Source organism: Poecilia mexicana, unplaced genomic scaffold (assembly GCF_051168715.1).
Source record: "Poecilia mexicana isolate PSO_F unplaced genomic scaffold, ASM5116871v1 scaffold_1, whole genome shotgun sequence".
In the NCBI taxonomy this organism is placed as follows: Eukaryota; Metazoa; Chordata; class Actinopteri; order Cyprinodontiformes; family Poeciliidae; genus Poecilia; species Poecilia mexicana.
In genome coordinates, this window is record NW_028263370.1 from 16,689,956 (window position 1) to 16,713,101 (window position 23,146).

Consider the following 23,146-nt stretch of genomic DNA (forward strand, 5'->3'; position numbering starts at 1 on the left):
TTCTTTTCCTCCTTCCTCTTTCTGACTGTGAGCTTTCTCTGGCTCCCCTTTTCCTCCTTCTCCTCCTCTTCTTCGTCTCCTCTGCTCCTTCTTCTCACCCCGACTCTCCTCCCAGCTCCCGCCGTGGGGTCTCAGCTCTCCATCTCCCTCCCCCCCTCCCTGACTCCCTACCTCCCCCGGGCGCTGCTTGGAGACTCCGGGCTGCTGCGCCGCCGGAGGATGTCTCGGAGGGAGTCTCCGCCGCCGCCTCCGCCGCCTCCACAGCTGCTGGGGGGTCAGGGGGGCGACTGCGAGGACCGTCCGGAGCGCACGGAGCCGCTGTCCGACTCGGAGCGGGAGATCATCCAGGACACGTGGGGGCACGTCTACAAAAACTGTGAGGATGTGGGGGTTTCTGTGCTCATCCGGTAAGAAAAGCCTGCATTTGCTTTAATGAAAACAATGATGAAAACGTGCGTGAGCTCCCATTTACGACTTTACTTCACTACTTCAGTCTTTGTACTGATTTAGTTTGGAGGTATAACTTGCAGATGAGCACTATTTAGTGCACTTAGTCTCTAATGGGAATGAAAAGTATTAATGGTCAGATCCGGAGTTGGGTAGTTAGTAGGATTGCACTAATTTCCTTGGAAATCAAAAAAGAAGTTGTGTTTTAACGGTTTTTTGTTTTTTGTAATTTAGAAGCATAGTAAAAAAAATGGAAATAAACTTGAGTTGCTTTGGCAAAAACAAAAAATTATCTTCTGCACTACTAAATATGGAAAATATAATTTTCCATAATTTTTATTGTGAAGAGGACTTAGCAGGAAGAAAACCTGTTGGAGGGAACAGGGTTCAATTAAGAGATAAAGAAATACATCTTTTATTATTAGTTATGTTTCTTTTTTCATTTTCATATCATAATAGATTTTATTTATAATGCCATTTATATCTTTAAATCTTAAAAGGCAAAAATAAAACAAGGAATTGCAATGGATAAAAGTAATTTAATTAATTAATTAAAGTGATTAAAGCTAATATCTAAGAAAGTGAGCCAAAAATTTTTAATTTGGGGAGATCAGTGATGGCTGACACGTGAAGCTGATCTTCTCTTCCTCAGCAAAGGATTAAAAACCGACCGTTGTCTTCTTCTGCTCTCCTGTTAGAGAGGTTTGACTGACAAACCGGCCCATCAGGTTACATCTGTACGTTCGCAGTTAGCAATAGTCACTCCACTGTTACCAACTTGGTGACTTGTTACATTTAGTGACATTTCAGACAAAAAAAAAAAAAATGGTATCGACCAAAATCAGAATCAGCAGGTCAGGATTTTTAAAGATCGGTAATCGGCGATCAACCAGAAAACTGCAACAGGTGCAGCCCTAGTCGTTACATAAAGCAGTCTGTCTCAAACTGTGGTCCGCGGTCGCCCCCTAGTGGACCGCAAGGTACTGCATGTAAACGACCGTTTATTTGCCATGACGTCAGCTCAAAGTGCGACGCTACAACTAGCTTACCAAAGGACTGTGGTTAAAAATAATAATGGATAAGTGGCTTAAATCCGTATCACTCAAAAGAAAAACCGAAGATACCGGTGGAAAGAAAACAATGCCATGACAGCTTATATGATCACAGGAAGCTAAGTCATTCCTACTGAGAGTATTGATCTCGTTTACTAGTGATTTGATTCTTTTGAACGGCTCTAGACTCAAGTCTCAGTTGGTAAGAACTGTTCTTTATTTTTTACGATTTTGCTTGCTTATAATTTTCAGCTCGCACATCAACAACTGTTCTTTTCTTTTACTATGCTTCTAGACTACAAATACCCTCAAAATGCTATTAATGCACACAACACAACTTCTTTGATTTCCATGTGTTTGGAATTATTGGAAAGCTTAGAATCCACACTTTCAGAACCTGTAAATAACTCGAGTATATTTATTCATGGTATTGTGGCATGTTGTGTTATTGTGGGTCAGTTTCAAGTTATTTGGTCTGTTTGCTAAATTGGTTAGATGGTCCTTGGTCTTAAAAAGTTTGAGAAACGCTGCATTAAAGGGACTCTGACATGTTTGCTATGAAGTTCCAGCTTCCTGTGGGTGACCAGGGGTTTGTTGGGCCCAGGCGTTCTGTTGTTTGGAGATTTTAGTGACGTTCCTGGATATGCAGTGGCATTGTCTGGATGTGCAGTTTTTTTGTTGTTTCTTCTGCCTGAATCTCTTATGTCATTTATTTGTAAATTGTTTTCCAACATGCATAGAATAATCAAAGCAACACTCTAGGTGTATTTTTTTAAGAGAGAATAATACATGATATAAAGCTAAAAAAGAGTACATTTTACATAATCCCTCTATAACTCTCAGACCACCCATGAGGGATTTACAGGTGTGCTGCCATTATGATGCTGCTAAATGTCCCCGGCTCTGGTTTCCAAATACTTAAATTTTACACTCATCTTTTCCTAAAGTCCTGGTCTTTATCTATGTACTTGTTGGCAAAATTTAGTTTGACCTTCAAAAATGTTTTCTGTGCAGAATGGCTGTTTTCAAGTTTAACTCATAAGATACTAAAATATTCTTTCTGAAAACTTCAGGTGTCTGTTTTGATCCCACCAGTGTTCATTCTCACTTCAACAGTCAGGAGCATGTAATGCTAAGTCATGTTCTGATATTAGGAATAATTTATTCCTTAGCAGAAATTTATTCTTTATTACATTTTCAATAAACTTTCCAAAGTTGTTTTGTTCCGGAGGTGCACAGATTGCAGTTTTCTAGTTACCCAAAATGAAGGAAATCAAGGCTGGTTTATTGGTGCAGCCCTGGCGTTTTCTTCAGTTTTTTTTAATCTATGTCAGTGGTTTTTGCTGCATTAGCCAAAATTCTCAGTTGAAAGAAAATTTGGGTAGCAAATTTTTATTTTATTTTAGTTTAAAAATGCATAAAATAATTTTGTGAATAAAAAAAAGGCAATATTTTATTACGGTAACATAGTTGGGTTTATGTTAAAAGAGATTTGTAAACCATTGTAGACCAAAAACATAAAAATAAAAATTTTTAAATGAAAGGTTTGGTGATATCCTGCTACCTATGAAAAAACAAACAAACAGGAAACTAGCTAATAAAGGACAAAAACTTTGTGATTGTTGTGATGTTTCTTTTTTTCAAGAAACATCATTTTCTTGCAACATTTTTCCTTTTTTCAAAGGAAAAAACTTGCAAATTGTTCTAAATAAAAGCAGCATTGCTTAATTACATTGATCCATGGAACTCTTTAAGTTTCAGTTTTCACAAAGTTAAAAACCTTCTTCTACAGAGGAGGAGAAGCTCTTCTGAATTTTCTGCTCCATTCATTTATATACAAAGGAGATTAATATTATTTTTAGTTATAAGGAACCAATCATCCAAAATTCAGATTTTAGAATAGAATAGCATGTACTTTATTGATCATTGAGGAATTTTTTTTTCTTTTTTGCATGTTTTTGTACTTCAATTTGCTTCTAAAAACAGTCCAAATGCTTAATAAACAACCAGCCATTTTTTTGGTAATAAGTTTTTTCTTTTGTTGGTGTCTGGAAAATGAGCTGTTTCACAAACCTCCTGATCGTTAAGCTACATTTGAAGGGCACTGTGCTGTTACCTAGTAACCCAAGCAGAGTGAAGGCCGTCACCCAGCAACCAAAGCCGAGTTCCAGCAAGTTTGATCAGCTGTGCTGTACAATGGCTGCTGGAAAACAAGTGTTTTATTGTTAACTTACCATCCAGAAACCACTTGCTGCATTCTTGTTGGTTGTGCAGGAGGCTCTACTTCTGTTTTTCAAAGATGTATGTTTGTATATTTCCACACCTGTTTGCAGCCATTTTCACAATCAAGTTTAAACGTTGAGCTGGGGGCATAGTAGCTTACGTGGATTTAAAGTGACAAGACACCCTAAACAACTACCAACCTAGGTAGGCTCTACAGCAATTTAACAAAATCAGTCCTGCTTTGCCTTTTAGTTCAAACTCAGGAACAACACATTTGTACAGGCTCATAGTTCTTTATATCTCAAGAAATTCCAAGTATAGACACATCAAGAATCTAAATTAATTTACATGTAAGTATTTTCAAAATAAGTTCCCTGAAGAGTGACTGAATGGTACACAGAACACCCTGAACCTGCAGACTCTCTCAAGCCTTAAAATAAATGGTTGTTATGGAAACTTTGTATCCAGATGAATTTATGAATTTCTCTAAAAGGGGAGATTTAGTATGTTTCTTTTCTACATTCTTCAGCATTTTTCCTCGCTGGTTGTAATTCGACTGTTATGGTCTTTTCTGACTTATTACTTCACCAACTGTCTTCTTTGTTTGAGTGACATGTTCTTTTGGCGTTTTAACTAACAAATGGCGTTTTAACTAAAACTTTGATGTTTAAGAATCCTTTTCAAATGGCATTTTGACTAAAAATCTGTAAACTCCGTCCTGTCAGGCAACGGGGATTTTTCAAAATCTCTTTCTCTTTCTTACAGTTTATTCAATGTCACATGCTGTTCTTATTTTTTTTTCTTCAATTATGTAAAGCACCTTGAAATGTCCTGCTGCTGAAATGTGCTATACAAATAAAATTTGATTGATTTGATTGATTGATTTTGTTTTTCCCGTCTTGAAAAATGGCTTTAGACAATTGTGCCTCTGTGCTTAGTCATATTTACAATCTAAGAAATAGAAACTCATAATATTGATAAAATGTTCAATACTATGGGCATCTATGAAAAGTAAAGCGACAAGCACAGAAAAGGCAAAAAGTAAAGTTTGTTAAAACCAATTATTCATCTGCTCCAACCCTGCTGTCCTCCAAATACCTCCAAGATTTTTGCCATACACTGTAAAAACAAAAAAATCTTACCAAGTAATTTTGGTCTAGTTTCTAGTGCAAATATCTTAGTAAACTTGAAATAAGACCAAACTAACTTGCAAGTAACTTTTCAGCAAGATCTAAGTGCTTTATCAGCCTATAATTTCTAATAATTCTAGCCGATTATTTCACTTATAACAGAAAAAAATGATCTTCCAATGGAACTAGTACTTTTTTCCTCAATATTAAGGGATTATTAACTTAAAACATGCTTCTGTATCTTGCTGAAAAATGACTTGTAAGTTAGTACATTTGAAATAAGAGAAAAGAAAGATATTTGCACTAGAAACCAGTTTCTGGCAAATTATTCTTCTTGAAACGAGACATTTTTTCCATTCTAAGTTAAATAATTTGCACTGGAACTAATAATTTTTTTTAATCAATATTAAGAAATTATTAACTTAAAACAAGCTCTTATATCTTGCTGAAAATTTATTTTTAAGTTAGCTTTGTCTTATTTCAAGTGTAACAAGATATTTGTACTAGAAACCAGACTTTCACTTTTTCTTGTAACACAATATTTTTTCCATTATAAGATAATTTTTTATCAATCTTAAGGAATTATTGACTTAAAACAAACTGCTATATCTGGCTGACAAGTTGTAGCAAAATATATTTTCAGCAAGAAATAAGACGAAACTAATTTTGCTTTATTTCAAATGTACTAAGATATTTGTACCAGAAGCTAGTCCAAAGTTACTTGGTAATATTTTGGTCTGTAAACCAGTTGACCACTGCAATAAAAAATTATTGGTCCAGGAATAATAACGTACTTAAATTAATTCTGCATAAAGCCACGGCTGACCGAACCACAGAGGGACAGAGCCACTGGCCGCCTGCAGGAAGCCCAGGCAGGAAAATTAAATGAATTTCAATCATTCCACCACTACGCACCATAGAGCAACGCTTTAAACCTCCTGGGGTTTTTAAGCTGCAAATCTGGATGATTTGTTAAACATATGTGGGCAAATAGTGTCATGTCTTCTCAAACTGCTCGGTGTGTTGCAGATGATGCAGAACAAAAAGACAATATCAGTCACATCGCTGAACCAGATAAACTATTGAAACTATTGCATTTCAACAACAAAAAAAAGGCAAGAAATGGTGAAAAATGAGCCAACAATCGGAAATAAAAGCTTGAAAGTGAGGACATGGAAAACAACTGCTGCAATTTGAGATAAAAGGGTAATCTGAGGCAATAAACATGAGTGTAGGACATGCTCTAGGTTTAACAAAATAATGGAAGTTGAAATTTTCAAAAACATACCGGTAGATATTAACCTATCAAAAGCTTGTAGAAGAAAAGTCAAAAGGTTGAACTCAAGTCATATAGATTAAAAGACAGTTATCCTGCATACTGACCAGCTGAATAAAACAAGAAACAAGAAAAGTTTGGTCTGATTTAACTTTGACAGTGAGAAAAAAATGTATCTTTTTACTCTGTGTATGTAAATTTACCTGATTTCATCTGTATTATTGGAGCAGAAAACGCAGAATACAAAAATGCAGTTTAGAAGGGAAGAATGTGTTAATGAAAGCTTTTTCTCGTTACCAAAAACAAAGGTATAGCATTAAGTGAACCTACAGAGTTCATGAATATATGAATACTAAACAGGCCCAGAAGTTAGATAAAATTATTCAACACATAATCTTTTCTACAGATGAACACCTACTGGGATTTTGTATTCGCAGATTCACTTTTTCACCAATTTTTCTGTGGGACGCAACTAGTTGTTGGTGGGAAACCTGCCTCTACACAGATTATTTTGTAGGGCTAATCTGGAATATTGCACGGTACAACACAGGATACAGAAACATGCCGCTAAACATTCTGGGAAATAGTTCCCACTCCTGTCTTTTTCTTCTTTCAGTTTTTTAAGTGCTAACCTAAAAACTCTAGTTTATTGTAGGTTTGACAAAATGAATAAAAAGTTGACACAACTTACTGCTATAAGTTTATCTTTCACAAACTCACATTTAGGTTCAAAATCTAAAACTTTAAATTTATTTGACTTAAAGAGTAGAAGACGGTAGACACAACTAAATGTGGCTCAAATGTTTTACAGTTTAGAAGTAATTTATACGGATATAAAGCTTGTTTTAAATAAATAATTCCCTAATATTTCTGAAAAAGCACTAGTTCCGGTGGAAGATTATTTCGCACATAATCTAGGAAAAATGCCTTGTTTTAAGGTTATCTGCTCGTGGAGATTATTGACTCAAATCAAGCTGATATATCCTGCTGAAAAGTTACTTATGTTAGTTGTGTCGTATTTGAAGTGCACTTGCAGTTGAAACTATAGACCAAAAATACTTGGTTAGATTTTTTTGCAGTGCAGCTTCAGTGGTAGGAAATGGACGGATGGACAGAAGGACCAACGGACAGCGCTGGATGACAGCCATGAGATTTCTTGCTTCCACTAATCCTTGTAATCCTTTCTAAACTCCTTATTGGCTCTTGCTACCCAGAAAAGCAGGTGATGCTGGCTGATAAATGTTATCAGTAGCAGCTTGAGCGTCCTTCATTCTCCCCAGCAACAATGTGTCTTTTTCATTGCCTTTTCCAAATCCTGTCCAGGTCCTGAGATAACTGAGCCTGGTGCGCATTAAGCCAGGAGATAGGGGGATGTGAAAAGGTTTCCCAAAATGACAACAACAAAAAAACTTAAATATGTGTTAACATATAGATTAAAGGGATTAAAGACCAGTGATTTTTGGATTTTAGCCTTTCTATGCTTTTCTCGAAGAACAGAAGATTCTGATTGGGACAGATTTGATTGGTACTGATTAAAACTCTGAGTCGCCGATCCTTCCACAGGCAAAACAGATGATATTTTGAGTGTATGAATACAGATTATTTCAACTTTATATGTATTGAGGAGGTTAATGATGAAAAAAAGCCAATTTTTACTTAACAATTCCTGGTACTGATTGAATGGTGAGAAGTGAGGGTTTCTTTCTTTCTGTGGCGTTTCTCTGATTTGAGATCTATGGCTCATTCCCAGGGTGCCATTTAATCAAGGGTCAGCACAAATTCAGGGAAACGCCTTCATTTCGGATCTGCAGCAGTTTTCCATTGCTTATTGAAATTTAGTTTATTTTATTTTACCTTTATTCATGCAGGTTGTCTCATTGAGATCCATGATCTCATCTATAAGAGATTTGTTTTGATAAAATAAACAACAAAATCAGCAAAGAAGCAAGTACTTTTTTTTTTATAAATAAGTGAATAAAATATTAGACAATATAAGTTTTATACAACTGGAAAAAAATTACCCATTGAATTTGGTTATTCCACCAAATATTGATTTCTGAACTCTTCCTGAGTTAAAACATTAGTTGTTGTTTCAAAATTAACTTGTTTTCTTTGGATTATTTGAGGTCTGAAAGCGCTGCGTCTTTTTCGTTATTTTGACCATTTCTCATTTTCTGCTAATAAATACAAAACTTTTGCTTGGAATTTCAGAGACATGTTGTCAGTAGTTCACAGAATCAAATAACAATGTTCATTTTACTCAAACATTTAGCTATAAAAAGTAAAATAAGAAAAACTAATCATTTTGTGGTCTCTTAATATTTTCCAGAGCTGTATAGGTTGACTGCACAACACACACGTTCAGGTTCTCTGTATTTATTCTAAGAAAAGAAGAAACCAAGATGGTGGTTAACTTTAGTACAGCAGCTTGTGCCCCACAGTTACCGACGGCAACAGAAAAAAAGGACGAGCTGTCTGTTACCGGTTACTATGGTAACCACCAACTGTCAAGAGCAGCATAACAGAACTTATTCTTTTTTTATTTTAGTCCTTAAAACAGAAGAACTTCCACATAATGGTATTTTATCTGTCTGATGGAATCGTTTTAAAGTGTTAAATCTGATTTCATAAGTTACTGAGTACTTAACCTTTTTATAAAATACTGTTTTGTTCGTACTTTAGTGATTTCTTGGATGGCTACTTTTTACTTTTACTTGAGTAAGATTATATTGAAGTGGTGCTTTTTTTTTACCTGAGTACATTTATTTGGGGACTCTGCACACCTCTAGTTGGCACTTATTTGTTTCCATTTGAATCCTCTTCAGAAATATAGAAGTTACTTTCTCCAGTGAATACACTTTAAAACGTTTTTTAAAATATTTAGTTTGTATGGTCTGCCAACAAAATAATAAAATCAATAAAACACAAAACAAAAATAAAACTTTATCTATTAAATATTTCCTGTAAGTTTCAGCTGAACTTGTAAGTTCAGGGTAAATAAAGAGGGTTCAGTTCAAAATGTAATTTACAAGCATGACTAACTGCTTAGAAATTGTAAAATGATCTGTTTGTGTCTCTTTTGCTTTACAAAGTGTGCTTCCTGTTGGCTTTTTATATAAAAAAGTAAAAATTTGAACAGCTTAAATATCCACAGCTAAAACATTGCCGCTTCACAATATTCAAGGACCTGTTAAAATGGACAGCGAGTCGTCGTCAAGGAGACCGGTGGTACTGAGGCAAACTGATTTCCAGTTTGAGTTGATGAGAATCCATGAGTGAGTGAAAAGACGGGGCAGAGAGCATCCTTTGTGTGTGTGTGTGTGTGTGTGTGTGTGTGTGTGTGTGTGTGTGTGTGTGTGTGTGTGTGTGTGTGTGTGTGTGTGTGTGTGTTTCTTGCGGTCTTATCTGTGAATGACAGCAACAGGCGTTGGCACTTCAGCGCCGTATTTCATGCCTCTTTATCCGTCGGCTCTTCTGTTACTCCATTTAATCTGTTTTTTTTTTTTTTTTCTGCTGCTCCTGCTTTAATGAAAAAGTGACATTATTGTTCATTAAAACCGCGCCAAGGCACCATTATTACTAAATTAGTTTTATCAAATGTACCAACCATACTTCACAAAACAAAACCTGGGACTGGCTTTCATGCTGTAATAATTGTTTTTAATAAGAAACAGAACAAATAATGAGCTGAAAGAATCAATCAGAGCAAATTTTGTAGTTGAATCATATATCTAATCATGCAAATAATTAGTGACTATGGCTTTACTTCTTAAAATTGATTCTTTCCAGACTATTTTCTAATTTCTAATTTACATTTCAGCTACTTCAAAACTATTTACTAGAACCTGATAGAGAGCTCACATAAAACTAAGTTTAAAGTTGCTACATTGGTTAAATATCCATTTTAAAATTGATCATATTAGATAATATAATATTATAAAAAACAAAACAAAAATAAAACTTTATTAAATACCTCCTCTAAGTTTCAGCTGAACTTGTGTCAGCTGAACAAAACAAAAATAGTTGTATATTTTTATAATGTATGGTTTTAATTTGAGTATTTTTATAGATTTTATTTATTTTTCTCCCTTTGAAATGCACATATATCTTCAATATTTCCTTCTTAATCTATGAGTGATTCTACAGTTCTTTTATATTTGATTATTTTTCTCCGTTTTAACCCATTATTTTGCTGTCAGTGTGATAATTTTTTATTTATATTTATTTATCTATTATTTTACCAGGAAATCCCTTGAAATAAAATATTTTTTGAGGGAGATCAGCAACGTACAGTATAATAAAGTAATAATTAAAATATGCAGACAATTAAAACATCATGAAATTTGCTTTAGTAAACACAAAAACTTCTAAAATATAGTTTAATAATAATTTTAAAGCTTCTAGTGGTTCACTCTCTGTTCCTCTTTATTTAAGAACAATAAAGCCTTTTGCGATAGGTTATTATATATCTTTTATTTTTACATGTTAGTGTTGCTGGTTTAGTGCAGACTCGTCCAAATGGACCAGAAAGGCAACATCAGTTAAACTGCTGCTGTTTCATTTGTGTTTATCAAAATTGAGCTTCACAACGATCCTTTCGTGTTTTTGTTTTTATTATCTGCAGAGTGGCTAAACCTGAACTACAGGCTATGGAGAGCGAGAACCACCGACCAGAACTTATCCAATCAGAACCGATACTGATAACATATCAGATTTCATGGGGTCTGTTCTTCAGTAGAAACAATAGTCCGATATCGTAAGATTTTCTTCTATTATGTGAAGCAAGTGGAAGATGGCTTTAAGGATTGTGGAGAAAAGTCGGTCAGAATCTAGTTTCCTCCTTTGTCTTCTTCTCTGCGAATGAAACAAACACAAGACTGTATCTGTTCAGAAAACCGCAGAAAACATCAATGACTCAACAAAACCAGGATCACGGCTATAAAAGGTTGTGAAACAGTAAAAAGATACACGAAAAGGGCAGCATTAAGATAAATAACGGCAAGTGGTTAAGTAATACATGCACGCCATAAGAGACAGACCAATGTAAAAGCTGTCCGCCTCAGACTGCAGGTTCTGCTTTAATAGCGTCTTGAGAATTTCAAAACACTAAACTGGTTTTATGTAGACGTGTAAATTATTACACAACGAGGCAGCAGCATCTGCAAAGGCGTAATCAACCCTTCGGTTTAGTTGGGAATATCTAAACACATTTGATGCTTTGACCTCAGTGTGTTTGATGAAACATGAAAACTATTTAGAAATAAAAACTTTAATCTGTAGCAGCCAAATGAGGCCAAACACTGAGCCGAAATGACCATGCTTGTTTTTGTTCCTGTTAAAAGATTAGCTATGAGTTATTATTATAATGAGTTACGCATGAACCATTATAAATATGAAAACAAACATGATTTGTTGCTTTACTGTTGTTAAAGCTGCAGTATGTAACTTTTACAAAAATTAATGTTTGCATATTTGCTAAAAGTATCGCTACGTCAAGACCGAGGCAGATAATCTGAAAAAACCAATAGACCTGCTGTCATCTACAGAAATACACCAATCAGAGCCTGCAGGAGGGCCTTACCGCTGCCAGTCACTCTTGTGTATGTGCTGCTCACACCCTCCCCCTTTCTCTCTACCATTAATGCTCAGGCTAGTTAGCATGGCCACAGCTGATGGCGGATAAATGGTTTTCCTATAATGGTGAGTTCTTTCTCCGCCAACAGCGCGTATATGAGGTTGATTGACAGCGCTAAGACATGCCTCCTGGCTCTGTAAAAGACTGTTATAAAGGACATTTATAGACCATAAACAAATTAAAAAAAAGAACTTAAAATACAATAAAGTTTGCTGTAACATGCTAAAAGATGGAAAAGTCAAACTCCTGTTGCATGCTCCAACACAACTCAAGGTGATTCTTTTAGACACAACAAAGTAAAACTATTGCTATTCCGCTGTGTAGTCCTACTTTTGTGGTTGTTAAATGAGTATTTTACGATTATTGAGACTTTAAAGCAGCTTTAAACCAGTGTGTTGTTTCATCCAGACTCTTTCCAGTCAGAATCCAGACACAGCAGCAGCATTTTCGCTTCATTTAGCTCTAGCGAAGCACTTCAATGCTCAGACATCAAACCTTTTTCTCTGTTATACTATTACAGTCAGTGCTATTTTTTTCCCTTTAATGTATTATAATTCACATCCTGGCCACATGAGATGAAACACTCCCAAAGCAAGAAGCGAGACACCTAAAACACACCGCAGACTTCAGAGAAGATGTCTTTATTTGAAGTCATCAAGTTACTGTTCATGTTTGCTAAAGCTGAACAAGAAGTTCTCCGCATTTTAATTTATCTCCGTCACCGAGGAGCAGAGTGAGCTTGTGATGCGGCAGCTGAAAGAGCAAAGCTGAAACGACCCGGGATCCAGGGGCCAGTCGTGGTGAAGCAGGGCCGCAGTGGGCCATTGCTGCACGACCAGCTCCGGTTTTCCTGGACCTCTGATAAGATTTAAATCGGGTCAGAGTAGAACCACCTGTATGGGAAGTTTGTTTATAAATGTATAGAGCTGAGGAAGTTTATTATAGTAGACTAAAGCTAACAAATGAACAAAAACTGACATTGAAAAAACATTTTTGTTAACTGAAATGAATAAAAACTGTAATTAATGGGGAAAAACTACAACTAACTGGAACTATATTGTGCATTTATAAAACTAACTAAAACATACTGAAATTATAGATGTAATATCTTTTATTATGTTTATGAATCTATTTACTATCCTTGAAATTGATTCCCCCCCCCCACACAAGCAGCTTACATTATTTGTCAGCAAATTGCAGCACTCCATAATCCTCTTGTCTGCAAAGTGGAGACAGTAAAAGTTGGGAGAAAACACCAGTCAGATGGCTGCTCAGCAATAAATGATTACATATTCTGAAAATGTTATCTTCTGTTGAGGATTCATTACCCAATTAATGTAAAACATAATTACAATACAACACTTTAACCATTATGAATTCTAATAATTTACCATAGAACTACTACCATAACTAATGAAAACTACACAATATTTAACTAGTAGTAAGTAATAAAAAGTAGCTAAAACAGTAAAAACATACTTTGACCTTTATGAATTCTGCACCTGATAATAAACGTATGAAAAAACAAAAACTACTATAATATTTAAGTAATAAAAGCTAGCAAACACACTGTAAAAACTAAGTAAAACAAAAGTCACAATGAAATAAAACCAAACTGGAATGAAAAATCCAAAACTATTATAACCCCGGAGATGAGGCAATTTGCTGATTCGAGGTTTTGGGAAATTGCTGCAGCTGACATTAAGTTTGTCTTTGTTTTTATTTATACTTTTATGTTTTGGTATTTTCTGCAAATTTTATAATTGTTTTATTAATTTTACCAAACATAATTTTATTTTTTGTTTTATCATTTATACTGGTGATGTTGTGATTGTTGTAAAAGAGTCCTTGTCAAACGGCGTTTTGACTAAAGTCCAAAGGGTTGGAGTCCCAGTTGACAGCGTCTCAACTAAAGTTCTACAGCTTTGTATTTCTCTTTTTCACTGTTTACATTTTAATTATGTTTTTTAAATCTCTCTTTCTCACATGCTGTTTTTATTTTAATTATGTAAAGCACTTTGAAATGCCTTGCTGCTGAAATGTGCTATACAAATAAAATTTGATTGATTGATTGAAAAGACTTTGCACCTTGTCAGCTTGGCTTCCCAGTGAGTGTTGAAAGAAAGATGGTGGAAATCCCTTGACACCTCTGCATTAACTCACCCTGTTTGCTGAGCTGTTGTGTACAGTAAATATTTTAAAGCTCAAGTCAATTTGAATCTCTTAAAGGCCTTATGTGGCCTTTAGTATATTCTCTAAAGGCCACATAAGAAAGTGGGATTGCTTTGAGAGTCTGGACTAGTGGGTTGAATTGAGGACCTCTTTTTGCCTTCAGACCTCCCATTATTAGAGGTTCATTCAATGCTAATCTGCTGAATGAACGCTGCACAAGATGCTAAAGAGAGAGCTAGCGCTGACAATATTTAATATGGAGCCCAATGGAGGAAGGGGTGACATGCTTGCAGTCAGGGAGTGTTGCAGAGAAAGCCGTAAAACCTACACTAATGATACTCATATTTCCTGAAAGTAGACTCCTGTGGCTACGTTTTGATGCATAAATTATTTCTGTAGAGTGAAGTATGTACGAACAGCAGCATTTTGTTTGAGAAGCTTGAAAAAGTGTCTTTTACTGGAGTGCGCACTCTGCCAGCTGAAGAATTCCACCATTGGATTACATTGTAAACCTGAAAACGGCCCAAAATTTGTGTAAGATCATGATTTTAGAATAACTGTAAGAGATATCAAAAAGCTGAACCATTTGAAGATAGCATGACATCTTCTGACTTGCTTAAAAGTTGAAAGGAGTTTCTAGGCAGAAGCAGGCAGAAGTGGTAAGAGGTCAAAGAGCACAAAGATTTAGCTGAATTTTGTGGAATTCTGAAGGATTTCAATGTATTTTTATGGGGCTGAAATTTCCATAAAACTTTGAATATTTAAAAAAATAATTGTAAAAGCTGAAATCACCAAAAGATAGCAGAAATCTCCAGAAGAAGTTGAATGTTTTGATATATAAATTGTTGAAATTGGTTGAAGAATGTACATATTCTTTAGAAAAGGATGCACTAAGAGTTTCAGACAAAAAGACTGGTACATTTTTATGCTTTTTAATGCCTAATTTATCATCTTCAGAATAAAAAAACACAAACTATTATGATCAATGTTACGATCATATCACCTGTTCCTATGCATTGAAGTCTACAGGGACTGAACTGGAAATGGAAGACAGTTGTCAGGTGAACCATTTCTGTATTGATTAGGTCATGTTTTATATTTTTTTATCACAGATACTCCAAGATGCTTGACATATTTTTCTGTTTTTACACTAGAGCCAGTCTTAGGATCACACAGCTGGCAAAAGGGAAAAAAATCCACCTATATGTCAGGGGAGTTGCACATCCTTAAAGAAGTCTTAAATTTATACCAAAAGTTAAGGCCTGAAAATGTCTTAAATTTATTTAAAAAATGTTATCTGGCCTTAAATATGTTAGTTTTGTTGTTGTTTATTTCTGTCAGGCAAATGTTTGAGTCACATGCACATGTTTTCATAGAGTTGTGTAGCATAATTGCAGTTGAGGCTACCAATAACTAGCTGCTAATATACCTTTGCTATCTAGTTATTTTTTTTATCTCTTGCATTAGCACAAAGCCAGATTTCTGTTTTTGCCATGCTGGACTGTAATGCTGCAAGTTTCCCCTGTATCTATAGCTTTTTGGTCTTAAATTTCATTCAAGCTGGCATTTAAAGGTCTTAAATTTGACTCTATGGAACCTGCAGACACCACTGAGGTATAACAGGTGGCAGGAAGCAGGGAGACTAAATGTACTGCAATAGACAAACAGGCATGGTAGACATTGCTGATCGAATCATTAATAATTCTGCTATTTTGAAGATTCAGAAGTGATAAACACACGTCTTCTCATTGCCCTCACAGCTTCCTCTGAACATGTGGGTCGCTTCAGGGCCATAGATTGTTTCCGCTGGCGTCCAATCGTGGCCGCATTTAAGCTGTAATGTAAACAACCAAACAAAAAATTGGATTCCAGCAAAATAAATTGGAACATTATACCGGCAGTGTGAACACAGCCTCATCTCAGTGCCGGCAGCGTTGACCAAACTCAACATGTTTATGGTTGTTGTGACGGTAGGAAAGGGAAAAAAACAAAAGTTTTTTTCTGGCAAGGCTCCCAAATAACCAGTTGGCATGTAGACAACATCTAATGGTTGCTATGGAGGCCTAATAGCTTTAAGAGGCCACTTTGCTGCACATCTCCAACAATTAGCTTTATAGATGTTGTGACTATTTTATTGAAATTATTCAGGTTTTCTAATAACTTGGGCATAATTTGTAGGACTTAAAATGTTAATTATGCAACTGCTATAAAAGGTGAATGTATTTTAAGGCTTTTTTCACGTCTTTCCCGGTGTTTTTTTATGGGAGCACAAAAAGAGAATGGAAATAGGGCATTTAATACATTAAGTGAGCCGCAGAGCTGATCTCTGCCCTGATTTAGTAGATAAAAGCTGTGACTCCATCTCAATGCGGCTGAAAAAGTGTTAAACTCTGAAGGTAAAATAATGAAATTGGTCCAAGTGACCAATTAGTTACAGTTTCTGTGCCAGTGTGTGTCATTATAAGAAACTAATTTAGTATTATCTCTTCAATATGAGAACCAAGACAAACTGTTGCTCTTAGAGCTACAACTACTTTGATTAGTCTATCGATTATTCTGACGATTAACTGGATACAAAAACAGGCACATCTGGCAATCTCTGTACTCCAGTTAGCTATTAATCTTTACTAAATGAGCTGATTATTTCAATAATCGATTCATCTGAGTAATCGTTACAGCCCTAGAAGCAGGGTCTTATTGTTATTATTTCAGCTATTTATCAAGTAAGATACCTGATGAGAGATTTTGACACTGGCAATTATAACGACTCCATCCAACGGTGTTAATTATCCAAGTCCTGACACAACAATCATAAAAATCAGAACAGCAATTAGTCCTCAACTTTTAAATTGATTTCCTCCCAAACTCTTTTCTTCATCTATGATCAGCGGTGAAAACTCAAACATCTTCCAAGCTTTATTATCGTCATTATTATTCTGCCTAATACGTCCTGGATAGGTGCCATTCTGTTCAATACACTCGCACTGGAACTCCACGAAAATTAGACGCCACTTTCTGCACACCTGCATCCAATTACGCTGCGAGCGTCTTATCAATCTTAACTACGCCGCCTCATCAGCGCTTCTGCACTTTAAATGTCTCTGTTGGGAACTTCCTGCTGAACCGATGGGGCAGAGCCAAATTACACACTCGGTCGCAGAGAAAAAAAAAAAAAAAGAACTCATGTAAGTTACTGAACTGCACTCCGAGATAAGAGGAGGGAAACGCTGATTTCGATTTATGGTGAAGAGAGCAGCTAAACGCTTCACAATTATCTTCTGTGGACTGTGTAGCATTTAATTATAATTAAAGGTTTCAGCTTCCTGCAATTTGTTCCTTCAGTCAATACATTTATGGGTTGTTCTTTTAATTTATAATTCAAGCATTTGTGTCTTTCAGAATTAGGGTTTTAAAAACATTGAGGGGGAAGAAAATCACTCTTTGCCTTTTGGAGTCCAGAGTTGCTTCAAATGATTATGTTCAACACACCCTGCCATCATTATTCCCACAGACCAACTCGCGTCTCAAAAAAAAGCTTTGTAGATGTTCACACCTTTGGGTTTTGATTTAGCCATCGTCTTACCAAGCACTTTTGGTCTAGTTTCTAATGCAAATACCCGAGTACATTTGAAATAAGACAAAACTAACCTACTATTAACATTTCAGCAAGATATAGGAGCTTGTTTTGAGTACGCCGCTTTCACTTGTAATACCAATATCTGAGGTTTATTATGGGCCGATACCAATCCAATACAGAAAAGCAGAGCTTCTTTTTTACAAATACAGACATAAATGTACTGAATTAAAATAATACACCAATAGCTTCGCAAGCTTGGGCAAACATGTAAAAACAACACAACTTTAATTTGTTCTGTTGGTGCAATTATGAGAATAACAGTCAATGTAAAATAAATAAATAAACTGAAATTAACAGGTTAACTACCTTGATTAAATATGTAAAAGTAAATGGCAACAGACCTTCTTTCAAATGGATCAGAAAGCATAATTGGTAATCCTAAATATAACGCAAAATAAATAATAAAGCATGATTTAATAAAGCACAAAACAGTTGAAGTGAATAGATTTATCCTTATGGATCAGGCACATTGTCATCGTTACCTGATCAGAATTTTTATCAATATCGGGACCAATACAGGTATTAATATAGGATCGATGCATCTCTAGTTTTAAGTCAATAGTTCTTGAATATTGATAAAAAGTACTAGTTTGTTTTTTCACTTACAACATGGGAAAATGTCGTTAGAAGTGAAGAAATGTTGCTGAAAAGTTACTTGAAAGTTAGTCTGGTCTTATTTTAAGTTTACTCGGATATCTGCACTAGAAACTAGACTAAAATGCTTGATAAGATTTTTTGGTTTTGTTTTGTTTTGTTTTTTTCCATTGGGTGTGTGCCCATGAGAGTGAATGGAAAAGTGTGACTACATTCTGCTTTTACATGAAAGGTAAATCTATTTATTTATCTTTTTGCCCCTCATTAGCCATGATGAAATGTCCTTTTTCCTTCAGGTTTTTTGTCAACTTCCCGTCTGCAAAGCAGTATTTCAGCCAGTTCCAAGACATGGAGGACCCTGAGGAGATGGAGCAGAGCAGCCAGCTGCGGCAGCATGCCTGCAGGGTGATGAACGCGCTCAACACTGTGGTGGAGAACCTCAACGACCCAGAGAAGGTTTCCTCGGTGCTGGCGCTGGTGGGAAAGGCCCACGCTATCAAACACAAAGTGGAACCCATATACTTTAAGGTAGAGCTGAAGAAAGAAAACATTTCCTTTTTGTTACTGTCTTATGGTCAAATATCTTTTCCTTACTACTTTTCCTCTATTCAGTTTTAGATTGCAGATTTGTACTTATTTTTATTGCACAAAATTCACTTTTTACATGTTTTTATGCTTCCATTTGGGTTTCTACAACTTATAAAAAGAGAGCAAGAAAAAAAAAATACCCAGCAGTTTTCTGGCAAGAAGTTTATGTTTAAATTACCCCTTTCAAAAACCCTCTGATTGTTAAGTCCCAATCAACAGGAACTATGCCGTTACCTAGCAACCCCAGCTGAGACTATCCCATCACCTAGCAACCCAAGCGGAGCTGCAGAACATTTGGTCAGTTGATTTTATTTGCTTTACAATGGCTGCTGGAAAAGACGACTGTTTTTGTTGTTGACTTACACTTGGTGAGCTCTTGTTGGTTGTGCAGGAGGCTATAATTCTGCTTTTCGAAGCTGTTCAGGTGTCATCTGTTTTTAGCCATTTTGTAAGTGTAAACGTTGAGTTGGGGAATGTGGCAAAGAAGGTAGAACTGACCAGGCTGAAATCTAATTATCTGAGAATGATTGTGTGCAAAAAAAAAAATGTAAAGAACATGTTTCGTAAAGCCCACAAACATAAACTAACCTGTTCAAGGAAGCATAATAGGTCACCTTTAACAGGCCACTGCTGGCTTTCTAGATGCAGTTATGAGGAAAAACTTGGGTGATAAGATTAAAAGGGCATTTTTTTTTTCTGTATGTTTCTAGCTGTAAAACGTTTTTTAAAAAAAGTACCTAATTCAGGCTGGTTTTTTCCTCCGCATTACTGCAGCACAGTAAATGATCCTGGAGGTCAGCTGAAGCGAGGCTCCCAGTCGCTTCACAGAAGTTTGTTCCAGTATTAAATGTTCTTTAAAGATTTTTTCTGACAGGAAAAAGGTGCTTCGCCGTTATGTGAAAGCCTCCAGATGATCAGAGATTGGGCAATTATGAGAAAATGGCTGGGGTAATATTACAGTAATGTACCGCACACCTGCTAGACGCAGAACTGTGGAAAAAAGTACAAAATACATTTAAAAATGTCCTTTTATTAGTAGATCTACGGTTTATATATGAATTAGGAGTGCAGCTGCGATTAGAGCATCATTTTCACTTCTACTGCTTTTAAAAATTAAAATAGACAACCTTATAAAGGTTGTCTATTTTAATTAGTAAATAAATGACTAAAAAATGTGAGATGGCTCATAATTCAACAAAGCTTAGTGATGCTTTTCTTTATGCTGTACGATGGTTAAAAAACCCAGTCCAGGCAGACCAGGAATAATGATCAGAAACACAACAATGGTACAAACTGTCCATTAATAGCTGTTATTATCCATACAAAATCACTCCCAGAAAATTATTGATTGAGTCTATTCAGGTATTGTGATGAGATTTCTATCGCTCCAAAATCTAAATGTGGGTCCAATCAGATCAGAAGCCTGATGCTTTTATTGTTGGAGAAGATTCAGTTTCTATCTGTCTTATTTTCTCTATATGGCAGAATATGTGTGTGAACAGAGTGAGAAGGTCCATCACAGCAGCACACAACCACTGCAGAGTCTCAGATTAACCTGAATGTGATGTTAACCTCACTCTTAAAGGGGAAGGATTATGCAAAATCGACTTTTTGGAGCTTTGTATCATGTTATAATGTTGTTCTCTCATCATAGTCATACCTGGAGTGTTGCTTTGATTCTTTCATCCATGTTTGAGAAATCTTTGAATCTCCCATGGCAACCATTTTGTGGTGTCTAAATGCTTACTAATAGAAAACACCGCCTGTTTTCCCAAAACTCCTCCTAGGAGCCGCTCGGCTCCACCAGACTAGCGGCAGCAGCAGTTAGCAAACACTTGGTAGAATTGATAGTCCGCTTAACTTGTCATACAAACTACGACGCTCCTAAGAACGGCTGAAAGCGACATTAATGGATAGCATCAATGCAGGAGCTTCTTAAAGAGACAGAGGCCAAATTCAAGGCATCAAATACAGCTATGATGGGAAGCTAAAGGGAATCTATTTTGCAAAATTCAGATTTTGCATGTTTTTGTAATTTCATTTGGGCTTCTACTATTTCTAGAGACAGTTTAAACGGTTGTAAAAAAACAAAACAAAAAAACCACCCAGCCATATTTTGGCAGTAAGTTCATGTTTTATGGTGTCTGGAAAACGAGCTGTTTCAAAATCCTCCCATTTGTTAGGTCACATTCGCCATCACTGCGCCGTTACCTAGCAACCCCGTGCAGCTGGTTTTACTGCTGTATGTGAGGTACAATGGCTGCTGGAAAGGTCAGGTGCTTTTTTCTTGACTTGCCATGCAGAAACCACTTGCTGCATTCTTGTTGCTTGTGCAGAAGGCTCCACTTCTGCTTTTGCGCGTGTAAACATTGAGCTCATTTGGATTTAAAGTGACAAGATGCCCTCAAACAGATCTTTCTGTAAGGAGATGAAAATGGGAATAACCGAGCAGTAAAATCTCATTATCTAAGAATAATTTTATGAAAAAAATGTTCTAAACACGTTTTGCATAACCCATAAATGTATCCTAACCTGTTCATTCTCTTTGTCCCACCCAGATCCTGAGCGGAGTGATCCTGGAGGTGCTGTCTGAAGACTTCCCAGACTTCTTCACAGCGGAGGTGCAGTTGGTGTGGACCAAACTGATGGGGGCGCTGTACTGGCATGTGACGGGGGCCTACACCGATGTGGGCTGGCTCCAGGTCTCCAGCTCGGCAGTGTGAGAAATCAGGAAGATGGTAGAAGTTTTTGTTGGAGAAATAAATAGCTGCATGTGTGAAAGATTGGGAGTTTGGTTTCACAGACATGGATCAGATTAACGCAGTAATCCGTGCAACATCCTTCCACACTTGGGTTGCGTTTTGGTGCTGAGCTTTTGTTGCTATGCTGCAGAGGTCAGCTGGACACCAAGCGATGTAACTAGACATCACCTTAGCTTATGTAAGTGGTGTTTTGGTACATATGTCTTAGCGGGGGGGGAAAAAGGCTGTTGTTTTTAGTACCTACCATCCAGTTCTTCTACAGGTAACTCCTGTTGCTTCGGATCATAGAAACCATGACTCTGTGTGTAGCATGAGTGCTTTCTTATTAACGAACTGCCACGTGTTTAGGCGCGCAACTCTGAAAGCTTTCCAATTTCACTTATTTCTGTGGTGGTCAGTCTTAGCTGTATCTCAAGGTCTGTTAAGCTTTAGATGAGAACACATGTAGTTAAACATGAAAACAGATGTACAAACTCTTGTCTTTTCAAATATTGGTTCAGATATTTTATTTTCTGGGAGACTTATCTTCTCAAAGAAGGTTATAATTAAACGGTAAGAGTATCTGATGACATTTTGGCATTGTGAGATGAATGATTTTATATGTTGCAGTTCAATCCTGTTTTTTGGTGATGTGTAACCTACAAAACTTGATGTCTTGTTCTTTCTTCTTGGTAGCAACACAACGGGGTAGCGATGAAGTCTAGTAGATTTAATCAATGTTCTATTAACGCACACATCAAGGTAAACCCATGCATTTTCTGTACTAATCTAGGCAACAATTGGAGTTTTCTCTTTGAATTTACCGTCTTATCTAAAATACAACGTAATACATGTAGCAGCTGTAAAGAGCAGCTTCCCATGCACACAGTTTTGCTGCAACAAGTTTTTTTTTCCCACCACACTTAATAGCATTTATATTCAGTTCAACACAGAGTTGGTGTCTTTTTTAAACGGATATGTTTCTCCTCCTCAGATTTTGCAAAATAAAAACTCTGTGTAACGCTGTAATACATATGATCCACCAGCAGGTGGCACTGACATAAAATTCAAAGAGAAAACATACTAGGCATGGCTAAAGCATCGCTAGGCTAAAAACATCACTTAAGTTTCTTTGAAACAATATTTTTACATTTAAAATTTAATGGAAAAAATGTTGGAATAACCATTTTTTATTAAAAAATGGCTTCTCTGTTGTGAATCAGAAAGTCAGACTTAGAATGTTCAAAGGAGCTTTTAGGTAATTTTTCATTAAAGAAAACAAACCAAAACTTTTTCCCACCTCTAGATATTTGGTTTTGGGCCTATATTTACCGTACAAGCCTGGTAGTCAAACCCTGGATGGCTGCACAGATTATTATAAGCCCATTTATGGTGAACCTGCTCTACCACTGAGCCACGCAGCACCAACAAAACAACAAATATGCAGTCCACATGAATGCACCAAAAACAGGTTTTAAGTCTTTTCACCTGGAAAAGATTTTCAAAAATCTTTTCAAGAGATTTTTTCTAATAAAAAAATTTATCTGAATTATTTTGCTAAATTAATTTATCTAATTAATTTGAGATCAAATTGGATTAATTTTCTCTAATATTTGATAAATTAGAAAAAAACTGATTTGGTCTAAAATTA

At 36.0% G+C, this 23,146-nt stretch overlaps 1 protein-coding gene across 1 annotated transcript; it reads left to right on the forward strand.

Moving 5' to 3' along the window:
• Window positions 1-219: 219 nt before the first annotated feature.
• On the forward strand, window positions 220-22,085 carry cygb2 (cytoglobin 2). Its single transcript, XM_014986208.2, has 3 exons — window positions 220-407; window positions 18,463-18,694; window positions 21,313-22,085. The coding sequence occupies exons 1-3, from the start codon at window positions 220-222 to the stop codon at window positions 21,475-21,477; spliced, it is 585 nt and encodes a 194-aa protein (XP_014841694.1). The 3' UTR covers window positions 21,478-22,085.
• Window positions 22,086-23,146: the final 1,061 nt, after the last annotated feature.

Bases quoted from the DNA above. Each gene is read 5' to 3' on its own strand.
- cygb2 (XM_014986208.2), top strand. From the start codon at position 220: ATGTCTCGGAGGGAGTCTCCGCCGCCGCCTCCGCCGCCTCCACAGCTG. The intron at 408-18,462 runs GTAAGAAAAGCC...TTTTTCCTTCAG, and splicing joins GGGGTTTCTGTGCTCATCCG to GTTTTTTGTCAACTTCCCGT. The intron at 18,695-21,312 runs GTAGAGCTGAAG...TGTCCCACCCAG, and splicing joins TGGAACCCATATACTTTAAG to ATCCTGAGCGGAGTGATCCT.